Source organism: Temnothorax nylanderi, unplaced genomic scaffold (genome assembly GCF_030848795.1).
Source record: "Temnothorax nylanderi isolate EJ_2023f unplaced genomic scaffold, tnyl_v1.0 TNYL_tig0006_pilon, whole genome shotgun sequence".
Lineage (NCBI taxonomy): Eukaryota > Metazoa > Arthropoda > Insecta > Hymenoptera > Formicidae > Temnothorax > Temnothorax nylanderi.
The window spans coordinates 1,828,421-1,852,116 of record NW_027249068.1 but is presented as its reverse complement, the minus strand read 5'-3'; the positions used below and the strand labels follow the sequence as shown (position 1 = coordinate 1,852,116).

The following is a 23,696-nucleotide window of genomic DNA, read 5'->3' as shown; positions in this document are numbered from 1 at the left end:
CTCGTGTGCTCAACGACGAATTACAAATACAAAATCACTGATATTATCAATACAAGATATATTGCATATATTTACATACATATGATCGCATGCTATATTACCGATATTTGCATTTTCGATGCTGATTGGTACGTTAGTAAATGGAGTTGTGAGAAATAGCATATCGCATTATTATTTTATATATTGCAATTGTATGTATATTCACCGTTGAGGACTGTTTGGAGAGACTGCAGCCAAATATAATGCTCCCGCTATAGGTCATCGACAGATACAATATTTCTGTTAGAAATATAAAACTTCCTCGCATCGATGAACCTCGTTTTGTGCGGGTACCTACTGGGTGAATGATCTTGTTTTCCGAACCATTTCACGGTGCTATCAATATATCTCCTAAACTTTGTTTAGAGAGAAAAAAAATAGGAGGGAGAGAAACTATAAATTTTCAAGTTATTCAATCCGATTGAAGATTAAAGAAAGAATATGTTTATTTTTCTATTTTGCGCAAAGATATTTCTTTGAATCAAAATCGTGCTTTCAAACATCTTACAATTGTAAATAATGTCATATAACGACTAAAGTAAAAAGAGTAAAATATAAAATAAAAGCAAACGATCGTACGTATATTTGGCGGCTGCATAAACAATAATAAATCGATTTCATCTCGAAAGCGGTGCGTCACGATTTCGCACGAGGGTGCGAAATTCGAAGCGACGCTGATTATATCGATTGCGGTTGCGGGTTGCGGTGTGTATTATTTATCACGTCATAATCATCCGGGCGTAATCTCCATGTTCATTTCGTATACGCGCCGTTTAATCCGACAAAATTACCGCGCGCAATTATAAAAGACGCTTATACATTTTTGAAAATAGTGAAAAAAGTTGCGCTTACTCCTAATTGAGTCAAATTAAAGCTCGCTGATTGGGTTAGATTGAAATGACCGATGATTCATCGATTTGGCTAACAAAGACGTTTCTCTCGGCTCTGTTACTCATTCAAGAATCTCCTTTTCAGAAACCGGAATTGAGAGGGAAAGGGTCCCGGAGCAGCCGAATTTTTCGGAGGTCCTGGCCGCGGCGACGCCGCGCCGCGCCGTCGCGCGCGTCGGCTCCGATTCAAACGTACTTAATTGATGCGTCGACCGCACGCGCGCCCGACGCCGCCCGGCGGGAGGGGGGAGCGCGGCGCGGCGCGGCGCCGCGCCGGCCCGGCCGGCGGAAGAGCGGCCGGGGAGGGGGGAGACTTGCGGACGCGCACCTATGCCGACGCGGAACTCGGAAGAGCGGCGCTCTCTCGCCTCCCGGTGGTGGCATTCGCCTGCGAGCCGCTGCGTCGCGCGGTCGCCTTTCCACCACGTCCCACGCAACGCATTTAACACCGATCGACGGACACGGCGTGTGTGCCAGCCGGTATTCCGAATACGCGCGTCTGTCAAGTACTGTCACACAACCCATCCGCGAAAGGGTCCCAGCCGGACGCGGTCGTCCGCACGCATGAGCCGAGAAGATCGCACACCGCGATCCTTCCTCTCTCTCTCTCTCTCTCTCTCGCGCGCCGGCGATAAATACCGTGAAAGGAGAGGGCGAGGGTTTTCTCTCTGTTCCTCGTTCCTCTATTCTTCTGAGGGGAAGAAACAATTCGTACAGCCGGCGGGCCGAGCGTCGTCGTCGTCGTCGTCGTGCCGTTATCGAGGGAAACCGGCGTGACGCTGGGAGGCGCGGAACGGTATCTACTCACGCCTCTGCACGGTGAAATTAGCGCGGAAAGTGCCTGCACGCTCCGTTTCGTCTCCTCGCGAAGACGGAAGAGAAACGGAGGGGGGAGAGGAGGACGGGGAAGCGGAACACCTCGCGGCGAGCTCGCGCGGACCGAGCGCTTGAGGAACACGAGGGAACACGCGAGGAAAGGAACTTTTGTGTGCCTCCGTTGTGGATAATCCGGAGTTTCGTCGGTTGTTCGTTTGGCCGTCGCGTCGCGTCCCGTCGCGGGGGCCCCTTTTTGACCCGGTGGTTTCTCGAGTGACGTCTGGACGACTCTCCCCGGGACAGTGAGGGTTAATAAGTGTGCTGTGACAGCTGCAGAAACAACCTCCACGGAGAATGGAGCCGACGAGGATCCTGCTGCTGATCGTCCTTCTGGGAGCCGCCAGCTGTCAGAGTGAGTACTTTTCAATCTTCGTATTATGTATGTACACACATAATCGCCCCCTTAAGTCTCGGCCTGCCACGTGCCACGGCCGAGGATTATCACGCGACTCCCGGCTCCCGGGGTCGCGTCCGACAACACCGGTAATTCACGCGGCGATGGCTCGCATCCACCCTCTGCCCCCCGCGAATCGGGGGCGATCGATTAAAGCTCGTGCTTACACTGCTTACCCCGCGTATTACGCGATGAATGAGATCAACCGTTGCGCGTGTTTTGGCGTTCAAATTTAACGAGGCGAGGGATGCGTAATTATACAACGCGACAATCGTATTACGGGTATTTTTGCGTTATCTTAATAAAGGATTTATTCAAATAATGAAGGATAAATTTATTGAGGGATTTTAATTCATTTCTGATTTTACTTTTTGAGGAAAAAAAGTAAGCCTTTCCCCGGACGCTTAACTAATTTCGTTACATTTTTGTTTTTTTAAATTTAAGCCCATTGCAAATGGCCTAAATAGATGGCATAAGTTTGTGTTAGAATTCAGGATGATATTTAATTTTATTTATGATTTTATATACGATACATGCGATACAAAGAATAATAGAAAAATCAAAATACACACATGCGTAAAATACATTAAAATATATTGAAATACACACGTATGCGTCAACTAAATGCGTGGACTAAAAAAATTATAAGCAGAAATATGTCAGATTTCTATTTTGAAATCTAACGCGAATTTTAGACAATCTAAAGTGGATTTTTATTAATTCACGTTAAAGAATAATCGTGCCAACGAGATCGATATAAATACTGCATTTAGACAACGAGCAGAGAATTGGCCGCGCACGTTACACCTTTCACGACTTTGCGATAATAATCGTGGAAGCGCGATTGGAGTAATCCTATTTCTGAATCTGCAAGCGCTATCTGGCATCTTTTATCTCCTCCAAAACCCCCATGTAATTTACGCTCCGAGAAATATAGTGGCGTAACAATGTTAGTAGCCACGAGAGTTAGTAGTCCCCGCGATATGTACCGCCGCCGACATCTCTCGGCGGGCTGTTCATCGATCGACCGCTAATTCACGGCAATTATATCGAGGGACGCAGGATGCGTACGGAAGCGCCGGCATCGTAATTTGCGGCGGTAATGACACATTTTCGCTCGTGTCGCGGTTCAGTGAGTCTTTTGTGAGGCGTCGCGCCCGGGGAGGAGGCGAGGAGGAGAGGGAGGAGGCACCCTCCCGATTTATTCCATCGGCAGATTCTTTCGTTTCGAGATACGAGCGTCTCAGAAGCTAACTCCAACTCGTTGAATAAATTTCTTTAACACCGGTGGCACCGTGATTACCTCGTAACTTCATCAACTTTTGTCTGCTTTTTTTTTTATCTCGTGAAGTTGTGATCGATTTGGCTTCCGAGAGACTGGCATAACGTCCGCTTCTTCCATCGACCAAACACATTTTATAGGGTGCTCTCGTGACGACGTCGTCCGCATTCCCGTCGATTCTTCTTCTTTCGTGCATTGCAAAATGCGCATTTGCAACCGGTACGATCGAACACGCGATTACGGGCACATCGCGACATTCAATGTCACCGATACACGACTGATTGTCTAACGTAAGAAGAGCCATCGCGACGGCATGCATCAGCGTTTTATCAGTGGAATCATTTGAACTCGAGCGTGGAAGCGGCAGTGCCGAGTAAATTTTCTCCTCGCTTTTTCAACCTTGTAACAAATTAAACGTAATAAGCTGCGTATATTCTCTGCAAGAAATTGAAGTTGTAGTTATTGTTTCTTTCATTCGGAAGGAAAGAACTTTTTAATTTAACGGTTACTGCTTTATGAACAACACACGAGACTTTGTTTTTTTTTTCATCAAGAATTAAATCTGTGACATAGAACAATTATTCCTTTTTGTCTGGCCAACGAACGGCGATACAAATCCAGAGCTTATACAGCAGTAACGTATTTGCTTTAAAAGCCTGTAATTATCTAAACATGAGCTAACGGTACTGCAATTATCGCGCTTTCAACGAGGCAGCTTTAACTTAGCGAGTTCTTATTCGTCCCGCGCGCGCCGTTTTAAAAGGAGGCTAAGCGTAAAAGATCGGACATTGGTCGGAGCAGATACGAAGTTACGAATGCAGATTGCAAGTCACGATTGGAATGTCACGGTGTGCACGTGGGTTGCACCTTACGTCGCGACGCACGGTCGAACGAGCTTGTACCGATTCAAGCCAATCTGTCGGATATTTGTCGTGTAATATTTCGCAAGACTCTCCCGATTCTTAACGTGTCCTTAATAGATCCATGACAATTAACGTTTCTTTCCACAGGTGTACAACCTGTGGAGAGAAACGATACTATTTACACAAGATAAATTTGAAATAGGTAGACAAATTTTGAAGACCGTATCCTAACGTATCTTATAAGGATAAGGAATGGTCGTAAATATAAATAAAGGCAGAGAGAAGCTTCCTTCTCACATAAAAGTTTTTACTTTTGTATTGTGTACAGTTTGACGCAGCACATTTATAAATCTTTGTAAGCATCTGAAAGCTAAGACAGTCTTGTTAACTCTGAAAATTTGTGAATAACTTCGACTCTGTTTTTTTTTTCACGGTAACACCGAAGGTAGTGATTTATTTCGTCTCGCGAATTACGCGCACATTTAATTCCAGACATATTTACATAAATCTGATCGTATACTATGGAAAATATATTTTAACGCGAAACGTGAGACAGCTTTACGGTGCGTGTTTGCAATGGCATAGTTCTATCTTTTTAAAATTTTCGTGACTACTTAAGAGTGTGACAAATTTCACGGTTTCGAACAGGAAACGTGCATCGAACCTGTCGGGAAAGTAGATGAGGGAAATGTCATTGTACTTTGTCCCCCGGGTGTTTAAGAATTAGATTCATGACAAAGTAAGAATTCCAAGGCTTAAACATTATAAAGATTTGCGCGCCACGTTTCCCAGAGCGATCGGTGAAAGAAACTCGCGGGCGATTATACGGGTTTTTAGAGACGAATTTGTATATACTGCGGTATTGTTGGTTGACAATAGTATCCGCGGGATAAAGAGGTATTTTTCCGAGCGAGCAAACCTGCACGTATAAACCTGCAAAAATTTAAAGGGGGCCTTTAAAACGAGCTTCTCAGACTTGTATCTAGAGATCTGATGTCTTTCGTTCTTTCTTCCTCTCACGCTGCATTTGAATCTTTGAGGAAACGCCGCACGCCCTTACACCTTCGAAGGTTCAGGTAGAAGGCTCGTTTGACCGCTTTGTAAAATACACAGAAAATCCGACGAGATATGCGGGGAAACTGAAAAAAGTGTGTTTTCCTCGTCGGCCCGCCTTAGTGTCCCTATTATTATTCCGGTATTCCAGTCAAGTGCACTTTCGAGTACCTAAGAAAAAAATAATATTTCTTCTCACGCAATAATATTTTTATGGCAGTATTTTACGTATATTGTACGCTGCTGGTCAATTTGGTTTTACAAGTTGTAAAATAAATTTTCGAAGACCCCGATATCTTAAAGTCGCACACGCCTTGTAAGCTTTTATTTATTAAATAAATGAAAATAAATTTTTTATTTACGCGCCATTAATTTTCTTTTATATCGCTTACTATGTTATTCCTTTATACCGCCAACTAATAGTAATCAGTTTGCAACCAATTTTAAAGATATCGCGCTGCGTAAAAATCCATAATCCGTTCTTGAATGAAAAGCGAGTGAAATTAATCTGTATATTGTTCGAGATAGGTCACGATTTTTAACGCGTGCTAACTAACCACTCTGCCAAGAATGTAGTTCGCGATGGAAATATAGCTAGCACCGTCTTGTCAATTCTTCATCGGATTAAGTTAACGAGCTGCGATCGCGGCGGTGATTCTCACGCTCGGTAGATAATCTTGATTCATAGAAGACCCTACCTTCGTGATCAATGGCAACCTCCAAGGAAGCCAACTAGTACTCGAGGAGAAATGTACTGTAGAGGCAAACAAATATCTTTAGTATGAAATGTGTAGTCAATTAATCGTTTTTACGTTACATTTTTACTCGCCATAAATTTTCGGAATCGTCACGTACATAGAAGAAATTTAAATTGATAATGTTCACCTTTATGTGCGACTTTTGGTATAGTTATAATATTAATCGAAAGATAAAATAAATTATTAATACAATAACGGTTCGGGAAAAAATTAAGATATCATGGACGTGACTTTGCCTGCACGGATATTAATAATTCCGTCGTTCACGAGATTAGTCATGCCTGAAGCTCGTCTTCGCAGAACTCTCAGGTGATTCTGTTTGCGGTAATGTCTTTATATCGGCACTTTGGTAGCCGATGTTTTCTAATTCAAGCTACCTGACCTCGTGTCGCTAAAATGTCTCGGTTGTCGATCACCATCGACGAGTCTGTAGTTCAAAATTAATGGTTTATTCAAAACTGCTTTTAAACCCCTAAGTTTGAGTCATAAATTTAAAAGGTACTTTAAACTGTCGAGTACGTAAGGATTTCAAAATTCGTTCTAGCTATTAAATACATACAAATAAATAACTGTATATAAATATCAAAATAAACTGTGGTAATGAAGGAGATTGAAATATTCTTTAAAATGATTCGTATTTTTAACTACGCGTTATAAGAGGTCATTAAATTCAGGTACTATTTTTGTACTTCAAACTACCGCTTCTCTAGAGAAAGCAATTCCATTTTTCACTGCATGCACAAATCAGCGGCATGACAGTAATCTGTAACATTCTTTTCCATGCGTGAGAGAAAGCTCGATAAGAGCCCGTGATGTGTGCGATTATCATCGACACGACTTGGAGACGATGACTTTTTCTTTCGATACGCCAAAACAAAGTTCTTGTTCGTCGTCGCCATCCAATTTACACCTTCGCGCAGCCAAACTCGGCAAGAAAGGGTTCTCGAGAGGCCATTAGAACGGGCCTGAAAATGTTGTTCTTTGCGCTCGGGGACTCGAGTTATTTCGGTCTCCTCTGGTCCTGGGCGAATCAAGGGCGGCTCCGGAATGACCGCGCGATCATGTATATTTTAAGAATATCGACGTGATACACAAATATTTATCCTGCATATCGATAAAAACACGTTGGAATCATTAATATTCGATAATATTGTAATATTGAACTTTCTGATTCTTATATTTTGATCTAAACATGCAATAAATTGAAAGAAAAATTAAAATGAGACAGAAAAGTCGTATTTTTGAGTAATTTTATTTAACAAGACAAATGTGTATATTATTCATGACTGATAAGATATAAATCTCATCGACTAAAAGTAATGTCGAAAGTTTGACAGAAAATATTTTTACGAAACAAAACATTTAATTGTATGGTAGTTATAGATTGTTCATAACTGATAAGATATTAGATAAGAATTCTGCTGGCTAAAAACGGTGTTAAAAATTCAATGCAAATAAGAAATGACAACTACATTCCACCGATTCATTGTACCAAGTGCTAGATGGGGATAAAAACATGGCCGTCCGGAAAGTGATAATTATTCGAAGCCGACGAGACCTTCTTGTCGAGGAAGAGAACGAAACGATATCGTTGAGGGATCTCGTGATCTTAACCAAATACCTGGCGGACGCTATAATTATTGGCCGCTTGGCCAGGAAATTTTGGCCACCCGACTGCCTTCGAAGTCGTCTCGGAACGCGCTTAATCTCTTTGTAAATTGGATCAATTAAGCGAGCCCTGTCAAGAGAGAGGTTCAGTTTAATTGACTGAGTGTGTCAAAAGGCGATAGCATCTTCAGCCGCAGACTTATTTAATGAAGTACGGTCGACAGTGGTGTAGACTTGAAAATTTACCAGTATCACAAATTTTTTTCTTCGTAAAATGAATAAAATATAAGATCATCAATCGATCCATTTATAGATGCGAATTAATCTTTTATATTTGTCTGTTTATATCTTTGTTTTTAATTTCTTTATCTCTTAAAACTTCAAAATTGGATAAAAAGTATTTTTAAATGGCATAACAAGATTAAAATTTATTTTGAAAATATTACACTTTTAAAATTGTCATTCGATATCTATGATGAAGTTTTTGTCATCGTTTAGCAAGTTTCAATATTAAAAAAAATAACTTCTTGGTATTTTTTTCGTTTAATTCCAATTAGTCAAAGTAACTATAATTAAGTTCCTATTCTGATCGCTGGTGGAAGGATATCCGCGAGTTCCGCGCTGTAATATCCGTGAGATATAAGTCCCGTGAGATCAGATCGGACTGGTTTTGCCGCCGCGAGGCGACGCGACGCAGCAGCGGAGCCTGACAAATGCCGGACAGGTCGAAAGCCGGCGGCATGACAGAGTCGCACGTTTAATTTGCCCCGTTGCCTCAATGGCACCTGTCGTCTCCGACCGACGGAGAGTCTCCGCCGCTACAATGTTGCTGCCATTAATCACGATCGTCGGATGCATCGCGCGCCGTCTCGTCGTCGCCCGACGCGGTGGTTTCCCAACGTTGACGAGGCAACCGTGGCCCTCGTTCTTGCCGCGCGCGCAACGTCATCCATCATCGCGCCGGCGACCGGCGACAGCCGCACGGTATCAAAAGCCGCCCCGACTGCGTATTCCGATTGCGTATACGAAGAGAAGTCAGTCGGTCCGATCTAAAGTTTCGAGGTCCGCGGACCCTGAAGATAAGACGCGCAAGTCGTCGGCCATTAAGACGGCGGTTCTCAAATCGCGAGCCATTTCAGGCTGTTTGCGAGTAGCTTCAGAGAGACTTTCTTATATAATTTTTATAAATTTGTCATATAGTGTTCCAAATAATTTTTTTTCGTCGTGAATGCTGCCCTTTGATATCTAACTTAATATGTACGTTATGTATATGAGGATGATATTAAATATAGCTGTACAAATGGAATTCTTCAAGAGGTTCTGGTATAATTCTCGAATATCTCTAGAGCCTGAAAGCTCTCTCAATGAGGCATGTGGGCGCCACTGCATTAGGACGCATGCCAACGGAGAGCGACCATTAAGAAAATAGATCAAGTTCTCGGCCAACTCTGAATTGAGTTTCCCCCTGCGGGTTAAACCGTTTCGCGAGGAGTCGAGCGGCGGAAACTCTTTGATCAGATGATGAGTCTCCACTTCTCGTCGACGTTTTTCGCGAAGGTAGTTCACCGTTTCGGATTAGGCGGCACAATTCCCCTTTTTAAAACCGAGCCATTCAACTTTTTCTTATAAACGTATCAAATCTTCGTTACAGCTTCAATAACTTTCTCATTATTACATTAAAATTGCAACATTGAATATTTTTGTTAATCTATGTTAATTTAATGTAATCATAGTTTTTACATTTTTGACAACAATACTTTGATTCAGTTTTTTTTTAAAAGCATTATCTTTTATTATTTTTATATTACTTCTTTATTATTATGCTTTTTATTATTAACGCGAAGGAAATTCTGAAATTGGTAAAATACATGGTTAAAACGCGCGAACAAAGCTTATTGTTCGCTCTCGTAATGAGATCCGCGTGCCATCACGTGTGCTGCTAATGTTGATCACCTGTAGTTTAGACGATGAAAAGGCAAGAATCGCGATTCGATCGATTACAACGGATCATGGAACATCAACGGAACAGATCGGGATACTGCCTGGTACTTCTCCTTACGAGGCCAGGAAATTAGAACCATTTCCAAAGCAATTTCCTGCCCCTGTAGTACGTATGATGCCCCCATTCTCCGCCCTTTCATTCTTGCACGACGAAAGGGCCATCGTGATATTAATCGAGCCGCTCTTAAGGGTGGCGCGCGCGGAAAGAGCAGATGCAACATGCAGCTTTTTTTCCGATCAATCGATATATAGGTGCAGCTCGTTGAACGTGAAAGCCATATGCTAATTTTCATTGAGCCATTCTTTTACCCTGGTTATTGAGTCTTTCAATATCTTTTTAAATGATAATATATGTTTAATAAGTAAATAAATAAAAAATTATTGTGTCACATGACGTACAGTTTTAAAATTATGATATTCCTATATTGAATTTTAATTCGAAATTTAATAAATAAATTTAATATATCTTTTTATTTGCTTCATTTAAATTTAATATGTTTTATTATTTGTCATATCATTTTTATTTATTTTTGCATATTACACTACTTGATGCTGTACTTTTATTGTTATTATATTTTGCAACAATAAGCATTTAATACATAACAGTTGGCCAAGTTACCGTCCGGTTAGTGGTTTAGACTGGCGGACCATCGTGGGCGGCCGAATTCTGATCCGCGTATTATAGTAACATCCCTCCCTTAGAAGGGAGCTGGGATCGTATCAGGATTCTTCCTCGGAGAGTCAGCCCTTGAAAATTCTAAGGAATATCTCGCACGGGAGGTCTTCTTCTCGTTGAATCTCTAAAGAGTATCCTGTTCCGAAACGGCTCGATATTTCTGAAGCGTTGGAGGAATCTAAAAAAACAAACAGGATTGACTCTCTTCTCATGAATCAACAAACAGAAATCTCTGTAGTATGACTGTACATATTATTTTAACAGAAAGAGAAAGAGAGGGAGGGGGGAATTAAAATCTTAAAATATTAAGATTATATATTTCTTATCTTTTTATTTTAATTGATCCACAGAATTGCTCTTTGTACGCTTTTTTCCAATGGCGATATCAAAGAGGCAAGAATGTTCTCGATTCAACTTTATTAGAATTAAAGTTTAGAATTACTACGCGATTAGAATTTAGAAATACCACGAGTGTTTAGAAATCGTTGCTCGGTTCGACTGCTAACATCCGAGAATGTGTTTCCGTACGAGAATAGTTTTCGATACTGGCTCCTATGTCCGGCAGAAACGTTTACGACGAGAACCATAACTGATGAATCATGTTCGAGCTCATTCTAAGGAGAATTGAGAGAAATGTCCTTGCTTTAACTGCGTCCACTCTCAGATCGTTATTATAAGGTCGTTTTCATACAAACTTAGCTTATAATCTTATTGTTAAACAGAATTGGATATTTTGTGATAGTCACATATACATATACGTATATTGTGTAGCACCCAAAAGTTAAAAATTTGAAAAAAATTAGTTTTTATTAAACAGTAATACTAAGTTACAAAATTGTATATTAACGATGTCTAATGAGTAATACGTTCCATTTGTTACTAAGCAGAAAGGCAATTTTGTTGTAATAACAAGAAATCGACCACTGCATTAAATGCGAGATAAGCAAAGAGATGTTTAGATATCTCGACTGCAATTGTGGATTCAATTACTATTATTATGTTTATAGAATAATTGCACAATGATTCAATGACATGAGAATTTTCCGTTGCGGTTAATTGTAATCTTTGAAAAATTCCCAGACGAATAGATTGTTACCGGCGATGTAGAAAAATTATGAAATGTTAATGTGCTTTAAATGAATGACAAAAGTATTTGTTAATAAAACATATATGCAAACATGCATGAATTTTTGTAGAAAAATTTCGAGAGAGATATTTTCTGACGAGAAGTCGTTGGCGGTGTTGCAGGCAGTCGGAAATCGTGGGTGGAAAAAGTGATCGGCGCGCAATTTTCTAGCGAAGATCGGTGTACGTTATTGCATCGCGAGTGGGCCGCGAAGGATTGATATGCAAATGCATCTTTTACGCTTCGTAGGTCTCGTTGGTTACGCTGGCAAGTCGATAGACTGAGGAAAGGAAAAATCTATTTCTTTGAAATATTCTTTGAATTTAATTGTTTAATCAGGGAAAGGATTGATCTCTTTTATTGCTTTTGTTTACTTTACGATTTGGACTTTAGCTAAATGTTAAAGTTGAGAGGCTCAAATTACATAAATTGGCAAGTGCAAAATTAATTTGTAATATTCATATACCAGGAAATATAATTATTTCTTCTTAGCCAAAATTAAAAGTATTTTTAAAATGGTGGTAAAAGCAGTTTCTTCTCAATTGCGAGGTATGTATTTTATTAGATATCAAAATGAAATCTGTAGCAATTGGAAGTTATATAGAATACATTCTTCAACTGTTTTTTTTACAAAATCTATATCGAAGAGCTGATTCTTTTATACCGTTTTTGCTCAAATCAATTACATCTCGTTTTATTTAATATACATGAGCACATACGTGTAAAACTAGTTGTACCGTGACATTGACAGTTTTTATTCGTTCAGTCGTAATTACGTTCATTTATACTTAAACGAGTTCTCGCAGGTTCGTCCGATTTATCGTTCTTCTTAGAAGAGCTCTCTCTCTCTCTCTCTTTTCACGGTCGGCAAGGGGTTTAATTTCAAGTGCAACGTTGTGATGGACGCGGTCTCTCATTATATAAATTTCGCGATGCAAATGAGAGTTGCGTGCGATGAGCATCGGTTTTTGTCGCTGGCTCATCGATCGTTAAGTGCCACGATTTACGAGCGGCGGTACTCTCGTTAATTTCTCCCGACCTGTTTGCAGCACCGACCGGCAGGATTGTAGAATCACGTACGTATCGGCCCTACTTCCCTGCCCGTCCCCTACTCATATTTCTCGTATGAATCACGCGTACGGACGTAAGGCAGGATTAATTTTCGTTGCGTGCGAAGGCGCGTGTCTTCCTCGACGACAGCACTATTTGAGATCAAGATTATTGCGTTGGATTATTATGAACTTATTCCAATCGGCGTCAACTTTCCGATTATTAAATGAAAATGTACGATTAGTTTCGCACAAAATTAATTTAAATTAAATTAAATCAAAGTTAATTTAGTCTAAGATAAAATCTTATTAGTTTAATACAAAAATAAAAATAAGATTCAATTAAATTATATTAAATTAAAGACTATATTATATTAAATTGTTCAAGTTACTTTCGTATAATCGTTAAATTAAACTCTGATTTGAATTCGGTTTAATTATTCAATCCTGACGGGGTCTAGCCTTCGCTCATAGGGGATTCAAAGCAATTCAAGCTCGATCGTGAAACAAATCCCGGCGTGGCATCCCGCCCTACCGCTCCCTTTGTCTCAGGGAATTCAATGGCTTCGCCATCCCGAGCAGCTGATAGCGAAGCCAACGACGTCGCTTTCCCACAGTTGCTACGGCGGTTCCCATTCTCGCCTTCTTCTCTCGTTCGTTCCGTGCGACGAGCAAATGTTCGATCGCTCGGAAAATAACGGATATACACTTCAACGTCGCTTGCTGTCATTCCCGAACGAAACTTTCGAGCAGAACGCGAGCGGAAAACCGCAGGGCTGCGCGCCTGCCCGTGAGCTCTGTGAGGATCGCGTAAAATCAATTCCCAATACATTTCCGCGTCGAGGGAGAAGAATATAAAAACAAAACTCTGTCCTGAAGATTAAAATTCGCAAATTGCGTTAAATATTTACCGCCTTGAGATATTAATTTCTTGCAGTGCGATTGGTTTCATTGCCACGTGACACGCGGGAACTCCCTGAATTTCATCCATTTACTCGTGGATGAAATTCAAACTAACTCTTTTGTTAGTTCCGATTAGAATAATTTCTCCGAAATCACGCGATTAAAATAAATCTTTCTGTCAATTTATAAATAACATATTTGCAGTGTAATAATGTGAATGTATCGGAAGGAACAAAGGAGTGTTTGAAGAGGAAATGAATTCTCGCTTATCTCATCGTAGCGTCGCGTTTCTCAAGGGTCCCAATACACGAATGAGCGTCCTTAAGAATGAAACAGGATTGAATAATTCAGCAAACACTGAACTGGGGGGGACTGGGAAGCGAGGAGTGAGGATTTCTACATCGGGAAGGTGTGCGTGAGCCTCAGACGCATTCATCTTCGAGAGCTTATGCCGGTATTGCCGGTGCAACGCGCGCAGCCTCCGGCCGTGTCGGCCCGGCCCCCGAAAGAGCATCAGACTTTAATGCCTCGGACTCGCACTATGGGGAGCCTAAATCACCCCCCTCAGAACGTCAGAACCCTCGCGCAGCAATCGATAGAAACCTGCTTGCTCGTGGAGGGACGAGGGGATGACGTGACACGCGTTTCGAGGGTTGTATATAAAGTATATAAACGCCGTGAGTATAGTATCGCTTCGTGGATGATGGTGGTTTCACATTCCTTTGCGGCGCGTCCGAAATTTCTGTTATTTATTTTCCATACAACTGCGCGACCTGCTTTGAGCGGTCGAGCGTAAGGCCAAATCAAAGCAGAACACGAAGTATAGGCATGCGACTCTTTTTGCAATTGCCGCAGCTGATGATCTCTCCACTCGAGTTTCGTCTATATTGTCTATAAATTAGAACACGAAATTCCGCTAAGAGAAAATCAGTTCTACATTCCAGACGTATTCTTATTTCCAATTTTTACTTCTTCCGGTTTGTCTTGGAGAGTCTCCAAAGTGTGTATTTAGAAGTTCAAGCACAATAAGATGGAAATGCATTTCACTAATATACGATTAACATTTTAGAAAACTTTTCAAGTAATTTTTAGTAATTTTGCACTTTTAGTTTCCGAATTCTTTATTTACGCGCGCGCGTACACAAATACAAAATTAACTCAAAGATCTTTAAAGTCTGAATATTGATCTACATCGTCTCGGATGGGTATGTTCTTTCCCGACGTGTTTTGAGACCGGAAGCTCTCGTAACTGTGCGATGCCGCGGCAGCGCGACGCAGTTTTCGAAATTGGGTTGCGCATAGTTGATCCTTCTAAGGGGCTTGCGCAATATAATGGGTTTCATGGAAATGCGTGTGGAACTTGCATTTCGCAAGTGGGCCACGCACGCGTCTCTATGCTCGAGCGCTCATGGCCACGTGGAGAGTCACTCCCATTATGGTGGTCGTCGTCGATCGGGGTCGTAATCGCACGCGTAATTGCGTCTCCTCGTGTACGCGCACGGTTACTCCTCGTTGATGCGTGAAGGCTCCCCGTCTTCGCGACCGCGATCCCCCGCGGGATCGATCGGCTCCACGATTTACTTCTTACGCGGTGACGCGTGTCGACCATTTCTATTTCTGTCCGAAGCTACCGGTGCTGGAATGGGCAGCGTCGTGTATCCGAAGATGTGACATAGCTCCAGCTGCAAAAGCCATACAGATACGTCTTGTATCTTTCTGGCACAAGCAAAAGAGAGAATCGAGTAGCCGGTATGGTACGTTCTGAATGCGCGACTCCAACGCGACCCTATACTCTTGCGTATTTTACCCGCGTCGTCGTACTCCTGCGCGTGGCACGCGCGTGCATTATTATATGCTTCATCTGCATCGCGAAGCCAGAAGGATTGAATGGCGTGCGAGCGGCAGATGTTCGATTCTTTTCTCATTTTTTGATCTGCCCACCGTATTATGTGCCCGTGTTTATTGTTATTATATGAATGTTAATACGGTGAAATCTCAATTGTCCGAAAGTTGGGTGACATGACGTTAGGATACATCGGGAATTGTGATACAAAAGCCGTTATTATTAATGTGGTTTCAAATAAATTTCCACAATGAATGTAATCGGAACTATATTCGATTTTTTGCATGACCCAAATTATTTTTGTCACATATTTCATCTGATCAATTATTTATTAAATTAATTATTTTATTAATTATTTCATAAAAATTTGTGAACATTGATACAATATGATGCTACGTTTTCATACCGTATGATAAATTATAATATCCGCCTATATGAAGGTCTAATAATTTCAGAATATTAAAAATATCTTAATACCAAAATTAAACATCTCTTTAACATTACACGCACACGCTGCATTACCATCCCTCGAAATAACTGCTCGAACCGGTTAAAAGATATGCATTTTATTTTACTGTTAACTTCCTCAAACGCTAATGCGTTCTAAGTGCAGCTCGCGCTCACGCGAGTTCGTTGCGCTTCCGCTCGACCATCTCCTCGTAACAGCGGATCCTAAAGACGAGAAGTCGTTACGAGAGAACGATCTCGTCCCGCCGGAGTTGCAACGTCCCGACACGTAGGAAGAAAAGCTTCCTCTCGAAATTCCTGTTTAGCGCGTACAAAGTTTCGCGGCGGGGAAAGTCAACGCGTCGCGTCGCGTCGCGTCGCGTCGAGGAGGGGCCGACCGCATAATAGAGTCCGCAGACTCCCAGGCTCTCCACGGTGGAGAGACGCTGGTCCGGTTCCTCGTGAGAAGGAAGGAAGGTGGAACCGGCGCGCATGCAGGGCGAGAAAGGGAAGGGAAAAAGGGCTCCCCTGGCCCTGTTCTCTCTTCGCGCGACAATAAACGCGTGCGCGTGTGCTGACGTGCACGGGAATCAAGAAGCATTCGCGAAACGAACATCTGTCGCGGGTGGAGGGCGCGCACTTCCGATTTCTCCTACCCCTCGGCTCCTCGCGATATGGGAGAAAATTGCTCGCTTCTTAATACCGCGTGATACCGCCGCACAATGCATCGAAATTACGCGTGCACACGCCATGCATGCATTTATTGTTAGTTTTCCTTATTATTTCTCGGAAGCCAGTGAACTTTACTTGCCGCCGCTCAAACGCCTCGGGCATTAAACCGCACTAAACCATTTATTCCTATTCATAGATTTCCTGTCCAATATTGAGGAGCGTTGTTCTCTCCCCACGATAATATCCGAACGCCAATAGTTTCGGTGTAATGATAAGGAATATTTTAATAACAGAGAATCGCTCGCGTGTTTCATTCCATATTCGCGGCTGATATAAATACATGTGCGAGAGTCTGAAAGTTCGGCACGAGCTACCGCGAGACTGGTTTTTCATGGTCCGCGATTCTGGACAATACGTAAGTATTCGCATGCGAGTGTAGTACGTGCGTGATACATCGTGGACGTTAAGCTCGTGCCATCCTCACATAATGTCCTTCCCTGAATACAGCGTGTTTCATTCACTAGTCTCGTTTCGTGTGGCCAACACACCGCTATTTCGACGTTAATATACGATCATTTATGCTGCTCGAAATATTATATAATAATCTTTAAAAATTACCTTTCTTAAGGAATATACAGCGTGCCCCGCAATCACCGTATGCCATTTTAACACCGTATATTCTGGAGATTAATTACAATCATAAATTCTAATAAGGTTTTTCATGCTACGGGCTATCAATTTGGCCGGTAATATCATAGAATTTGTGCGTTTATATTTTCAAATCCATAATTTCATTAGAACAGTAGAAATGACTGAATATAAATGATTTAAAATTAATTATTTTTTAAATAGAATATAAAATGAATAAGTTTTTTTAATATATAAAAGATGTTAAATTTATTAATTTATTTATTAATCTATTTACTTATCTATTTATTATTTCTTATGATTTTATAAATAGTGATAATAATCAATCAGCACGTATTGTTAATATATTTTTATTTTTATTATAATAAACTATATTATTTAATATATTTACTAGCTAAAGCCTCTGTCGACATCTTTTCGCGGAAGGGGTCGAATGCGTGATGTCGCAAACGGAAATAAAAAAAGTGCGGTGTACCTATATGATATGACAATAATAGAAAGGAAGTAAATCCTTCATTATCTTTTGCTCACGTATTTCTCGGTACATTCTCTTGCATACGCTGATTATGTCTGAAGCACGCGATAGGTTTTGCGTAAAGTGACTCCACGGTGAAACCTTAATAACCACGAAACCCTCAACAAACCGAAACCATGACCCGTAACCGGATAGATATTATAATAAATGATAGCCTTAACTAGGTTCGAACCACGAAAGGTCTTCCTTTCCACGCTCAGATTGCGGAACAGAGAGAGATGTCGGAACGTATTTATTATACATCGAGAAACACTGCAAATACTTATGCACACATATAAGGGAGAACAACAATTTCAATTATCACCGCACTGAATCTAACATTTCCGAGGAGCACGTAGTCGTCAATTGTATAGTTATATTGAATGGACTGAAGTAAAATTAATGTTCTTTCTACGCGTCAAATTTGATTGGAAGTTCTATCGCAAATACTATTTCGAGCAAAGAACTAATTTCTTAAAAAACACGTGTTTGTGGTTAACAGTCTTTGATTCTCGACGGGTTTTGTAAAGGATGTTTCGTTATCATGTGATAATACAATGCAATGGAAACTTTTAAGAAAGTTACAAAAAATAATTTACAAGAATTTTCTATTGCTGAAGAAATAAGGAATTGTCTCAAATTTTGATTAAAAACACAGGATGAGGAATGCAAGAAAAATATTAGCTATATTTTCAGCAGCCCAATGATACAATCCGAAATCCGCACCGAAAACGATAGAGAGGAGACGAGAAAGAAAGAATTATGTCGCAGTTACGCACTGCACGCGGAAATTACGAGTCACGGCTAGGCATAAATTAAAGTTTATTAAGGTGCCGGAATGTAGCCTTTACCTGGTATTATTGCAGACGACGACGCCGCTATAATGATAGTAAACACGGCCTTCTAAATGCTATAGTCGACGGAAACAGAATTCATTCCGACCAGACCGTCGAGAGAACGAAGGAAAGAGGAGCGAAGAAGCGACGCGGGGATCACAAAAATGTCTGGTATTTACGGCAGAGGGGGAGGAGGGGGTCCTATTATTGAAAATTCCCGTTGTCATTGTTCCCTCGCGAATTTGAAAATTACTAATAATAGTGGCGGGTCGTAGACAATCCGGCACTTTAATGAACTCGCGGTTGGAACTTGGGACGGGTCTGAAAGGGACCGCTCTCTTACTCACGCGAGGCGTCTATTTGGGGCCCATGCGGATGACAAACTCGGCTTAGAACATCCGTTCGAAAATTCAAGGGAATTTTGCATGATACACGGCGTATATGTATATACGGTGGCGCGTCTCGCACGCGATCTGAAGGGGGAAGTCTTGGCGTCTACCGCAAGAAGGTACACCAGATGTTGCCGCGTCGAAGAAGGATCGCATTGTAATTTGCGATCCATTCTGCAAAACGTAAACAGCTCCTCGTAACAGCCCGACATCCTTCGAAAATCCGTTTCGGCGAAACGCGCCGCACCCAAGGTTCGCGAGGTGACTCGTCGAGTCATTCCGGAGCCCGACGCGTCGCCAGCGAGGAATCTCGGCGCCGGAAGTGTCTCTGCGAGCAAAATAAAGTTGACAATATTTCTCATCTATTCAGCGCACTGACGTCTTTGTCGATTGTCTTTATTGTTGAATGGATAACAAATATTCGCCGGCGAATAATTATTTCGCGAGATTTAATTTTGGAGGACACTTCGGTATTACGTAATACTCCACAACGTCGACGGCGACCCGCCGTTAAAGCAACCGCCACTATTCTTAGGCTTGAGCTCTCTCAGTTTCCGTAGTTGAAAAGACATCCGGTGTACCGGGACGAAACGCGCGCCGACGACTATTTCGCGTCGGCGATCGCGATCTCCGCTCCGAATTTCAAGGCTCCACTTTTGTGCCGCCTAGTCGTTATAGGGTTCTAAATGCCAGGAGTCCCCGCGCGTTGGTTGCACGCAGCAATGCAGGCATTCGCGGATTATAAGGAGCTTCCGGCCGACTCTCCTTCGCTTCGCTCATTCCGCCGGTCATTGTTGCACTGCCACACCGAGTGTGACGACCTGACAACCTCGATCCGGCTTCTTAGCATGCGCCTCGATTACGTTGTCGGACGTGAAGCTGCACACCGAAGGAGGACACGTCACGTCAGCCCGTTCGAGTCTCTCCTTTTTTTCTCTCTTTCTCGACTGTTGATGAGATGACTAATCGCGAGCGAGCGGACGATCGGCGCCTCTTTGGTGCATCGTGACGAGTTTGTCAGGAAATTAACTCACGCAATCCTGCGCGATTATAACGTGACAACGAACGCGAAAGAAATGACGTGGATATTCGATTCTTAATTTTAAATAGCGCTTTTATTATGTAATCTGTTACAAAAGCTTACATTATTTCAATACGATTATTTGATTTATCGTTAATTAATCTTTTTCCGTCATATATGACGCTTTTATTTCGAGACTTAAACTATAAATCGGAATCTCGTACAATTAATGCCACTAACGCATCTTTCTATCGCTCCCTCATTAACCGCGTGCATGGTAAGAAAGCGTTTCTTGAATCTATCTCGCATTCATAATTCGAATTACTTACCCGCAAATCACGGAGACGTCCGGAAGATTACTCCGAGCGTGAAGCGAGTCTTAATACTATCTTTATCATAAAATACAGTTTCATATCTTCCTGATTGCAGGAAACCTCGCAGTCTGTTCCCCTGTGTGATCCAAGCTTACATATAAAATTCTTTTCCGCTTTCCCGTCTACACGAAGAAATCTGTATAAATAAAAGAAGGACTTATCTGCCACAAGGAGAGCAACAACGAACAAAATATTTCGTTATATTCACATTTATTTATTTTACTGACTTTTTACGGAGCACGTCGTTATGTGTGAAAGGGAATATTCATTACGCAAAAGATTACGAAACTCTCGCGATCGATACAGACCGAACGGATCGTTTCCGCCGCGCTTCGCGCCATTCGCTTTCGCGTAGATCGATCTATGCAGATCCGCTAAACGAGGAAGAACGGCGCGCGGCGAGTCGTTGCAGAAGCCGCGGCCTCTGTCAAGACAATGACGCGTCTCGCTTTCGACATGCACCCTCCGCGCATTCCGGCGGACTATTCTTCGGCCAACCTTAGAAAAGGAAACCAGTTCACACGCCTCGGGCGAGACAGTTGTGAGCGCAAGTGCCAATTCGCATATCCAGCACACGCGCTGAGAAACCGACAGTTACCGAGTGCGTCTTACCGCGAAAGAGTAGGTATTCGCGTTGACATTTTGTGGCGCGATCCACAAATTGACTCGCGAAGCGTGGACCAATATTTTTATGTTGCACGTCAACAACGAGAAATGTTAAAAAGAAATATTTCGTGTGAAAAATGAAGTGTGATAAATGCTTCAATTACGTTCATTATCCTTATATCTAATTAGAAGACTTAGGATATAATTGTGTAAGCTTTCTGTATATTTTTTTTCTACATGCTTTTTTTTCAGTCTTTTATATATATTTTTTTTTAACAAAAATGAGTTTGAAAAAGTATCGATTGTTCCCAATTCAATGATAGACTCAATGACATGTCTGACACGTATATTCCACACTCTTTTCTTCTTTTTCCTTTTTTTCTTGACGAAGAATACTTCTTGTCGCACAAGAGTGTCGTGCGTTTCGAATGTATTCTTTTCTACTTTCTCGTAGGTAGACGTTACGTGTTCCATTGGAACGCTATTTGTTCGTGCGTGGACGATGATTCACGTGGAAACCCGACGACAAGTTATTCACTAAGAGTAATAATAGAAAATTTATATTAAGTACTTAGTAAGAGACGGAAGTCCTGTTGCATAATGACCATAAGACTATCTTATAATTAAAGTAAGATCATACGCAATACGCGAATGATTCAGAAAAATCATTATATATTGCACTATCGCGAATTGATTAACCTTTTAATTTTCTTACTTCTAAAATATTAAAATGAATTAAGCCAGTGTCTTAAAGTAAAGAAGTTGAAAATTATAATTAAATACACAATATATTACATAACAGAATAATAGATGTTTTGCTCCGTGTGGGTACACTTGACAATTTTAATTAAATAAGGAACTCTATTATATTAAACTATGTAAAGGTGTAATAATAATTATCTTAGATTCTTTAAATATTACACACAACTAAAATAAGAAAATTCTTCTTTGCTCTAGTTTTTATTTCGCTTCTTTGGAGATAATTATTCAGATAATTATCCACCCACTTCTACAGAGCACCGTGTCGGTTAGGCATTGCATGGTAAAGTGTAAATTGCAGCGTGTCCATCTCGTGTCGCACGTTCGACTTTTTCGCTCCCTTCTCAGCTGGTTGATAAATTTCTACGTACCTTCTGACGGGCGCGTCCCGCCATATGCGGAAAGGAGGAGATCCGGATGCACATTCTCTTGCAAAGATCGCGTATTCTCGAGTTGCTTCCTCCTTCCTGGCCGGGAGGGCTTCGCGAATATCCTTTTTCAATGATCCAAATGGCGCATATGGCACGCGCGTTTGTGCCTAGTCTGAATCGTATATATATAATTTTGCGAAGCCGCTCCGGCATTACTAATTATATTATAATGAAATTTAACGAGCGCTCTCGCGAAATTAAATGATATATACATATCGGACCGCGTTTAAGAGCAGATGGGGTTACGCACGTTCATATATTCTCGCAATTTATCATAATTTATCATAAGATCGTTTAAAAGTGATGTACGTTCAAAATCAGCATTGCAGAAATATCTCACGCAATCTGAATTACAAAGTACATAAACGAAATTCTAAATTTTTCCATTATTTATTCCATTATTCCTGTAATTAGCTTCACGAGATTTATCCGCACCGCGATAAACTCGAGGATGCCAACTTCCTTTCCGGCTTGTTTTTTTTCCCGTTTTTTATTTTCGTGTGTTTCTTAAACAAGAGTGCGTCATTCATAACTGATCATCGAAACGCTTCGTTCACGGTCCTATTTTTGAAAACCCACGTCTCAGGGTAACGTTTCGAAGGTTTTGAAACATAGTTTCGGACGGGTCTGTTTCGGCGGCGTGTGGCGTCGAACGGCCGCAATAATTCACGACATGAAAGCAGAAAGCGCGCTGGCTTTTCTCAATCTTTTCACTGTTCAACGAACCCTTCATCACGCGCCTGCCGCGTTTTATATTTAGACATATTTCTTATCCCGGCCGCTTGTCTTTCGGTCCGAATTCGTTTTCATTTCGCGTGTACCAGGAACGGAAGTGACCGACGATAAAGAAAAGGAATTAACGCCGCGGTCATCCATATATTATTTTTTATCAATGCCGCTCAAAAAATAAAGATACTAATAAATTTATTGCCATATGCCATATATATCATAATTCCTTTCGTGAATTTAGACTCAACTCTTTTTTGTTCTTGTTAAGGAATGTAGTCATATTATACTTCAAAAGTATAACGAGACTACATTATAGTCATATTTTATTTTTAAGAGAAAAAGACAAGTGAATCATTTTAGAACATTATTGTGCTTTATTTATTTAAATTAATTTTAATGCATAGTCCCAATGGTGTGTGTTTCCAGCTTATATTCCATATAATATACATCAAATCGCATTTTTGAATCTTGAACACCCACGATCGGATTGTTCTCGCAGAACGAGCTAAGGTGGACCTAATCTTATTGTCAGAGCGACGTTTACGAGCGCGCTTTATTGTCAGTGTCATTAAAACGTAATGAGGAATTTGTGACGCATCACAAGAAGAAATCCATGCGTTAGCGTGCACCTCTTGAGTATATTTAAAATTACGATTCACATAAATATACTTAATTAATGCCGCCTACGAGCTGAATGACTTTGTATCACCAAGTTCATGCTTATTACGTCTATAAAATTCCATGCAGGGTGGTCTGCTAAAAATAGAACACGCAAATTATATCAGTTATGCGATTACATGATTTTTGTAATATTCATATTTTTGTAATTGTTACAATCTAGTATAAGATTTATGATGATCTCGTTCGGTTTGCTTGAGATTGTTGCGTATTTTTGCCCGAGTATACATA

General features: G+C 41.2%; 1 protein-coding gene across 1 annotated transcript in view; it reads left to right on the top strand.

Moving 5' to 3' along the window:
* The first annotated feature begins 1,304 nt into the window (after positions 1 to 1,304).
* The window catches only part of LOC139778407 (uncharacterized), a 58,825-nt gene continuing 36,433 nt past the window's right edge, over positions 1,305 to 23,696 (top strand). Inside the window, exon 1 of the mRNA XM_071716325.1 lies at positions 1,305 to 2,157. Within this exon, the coding sequence (XP_071572426.1) occupies positions 2,100 to 2,157 (58 nt within the window). The 5' untranslated portion in view covers positions 1,305 to 2,099. The remainder of the gene's footprint in view (positions 2,158 to 23,696) is intronic.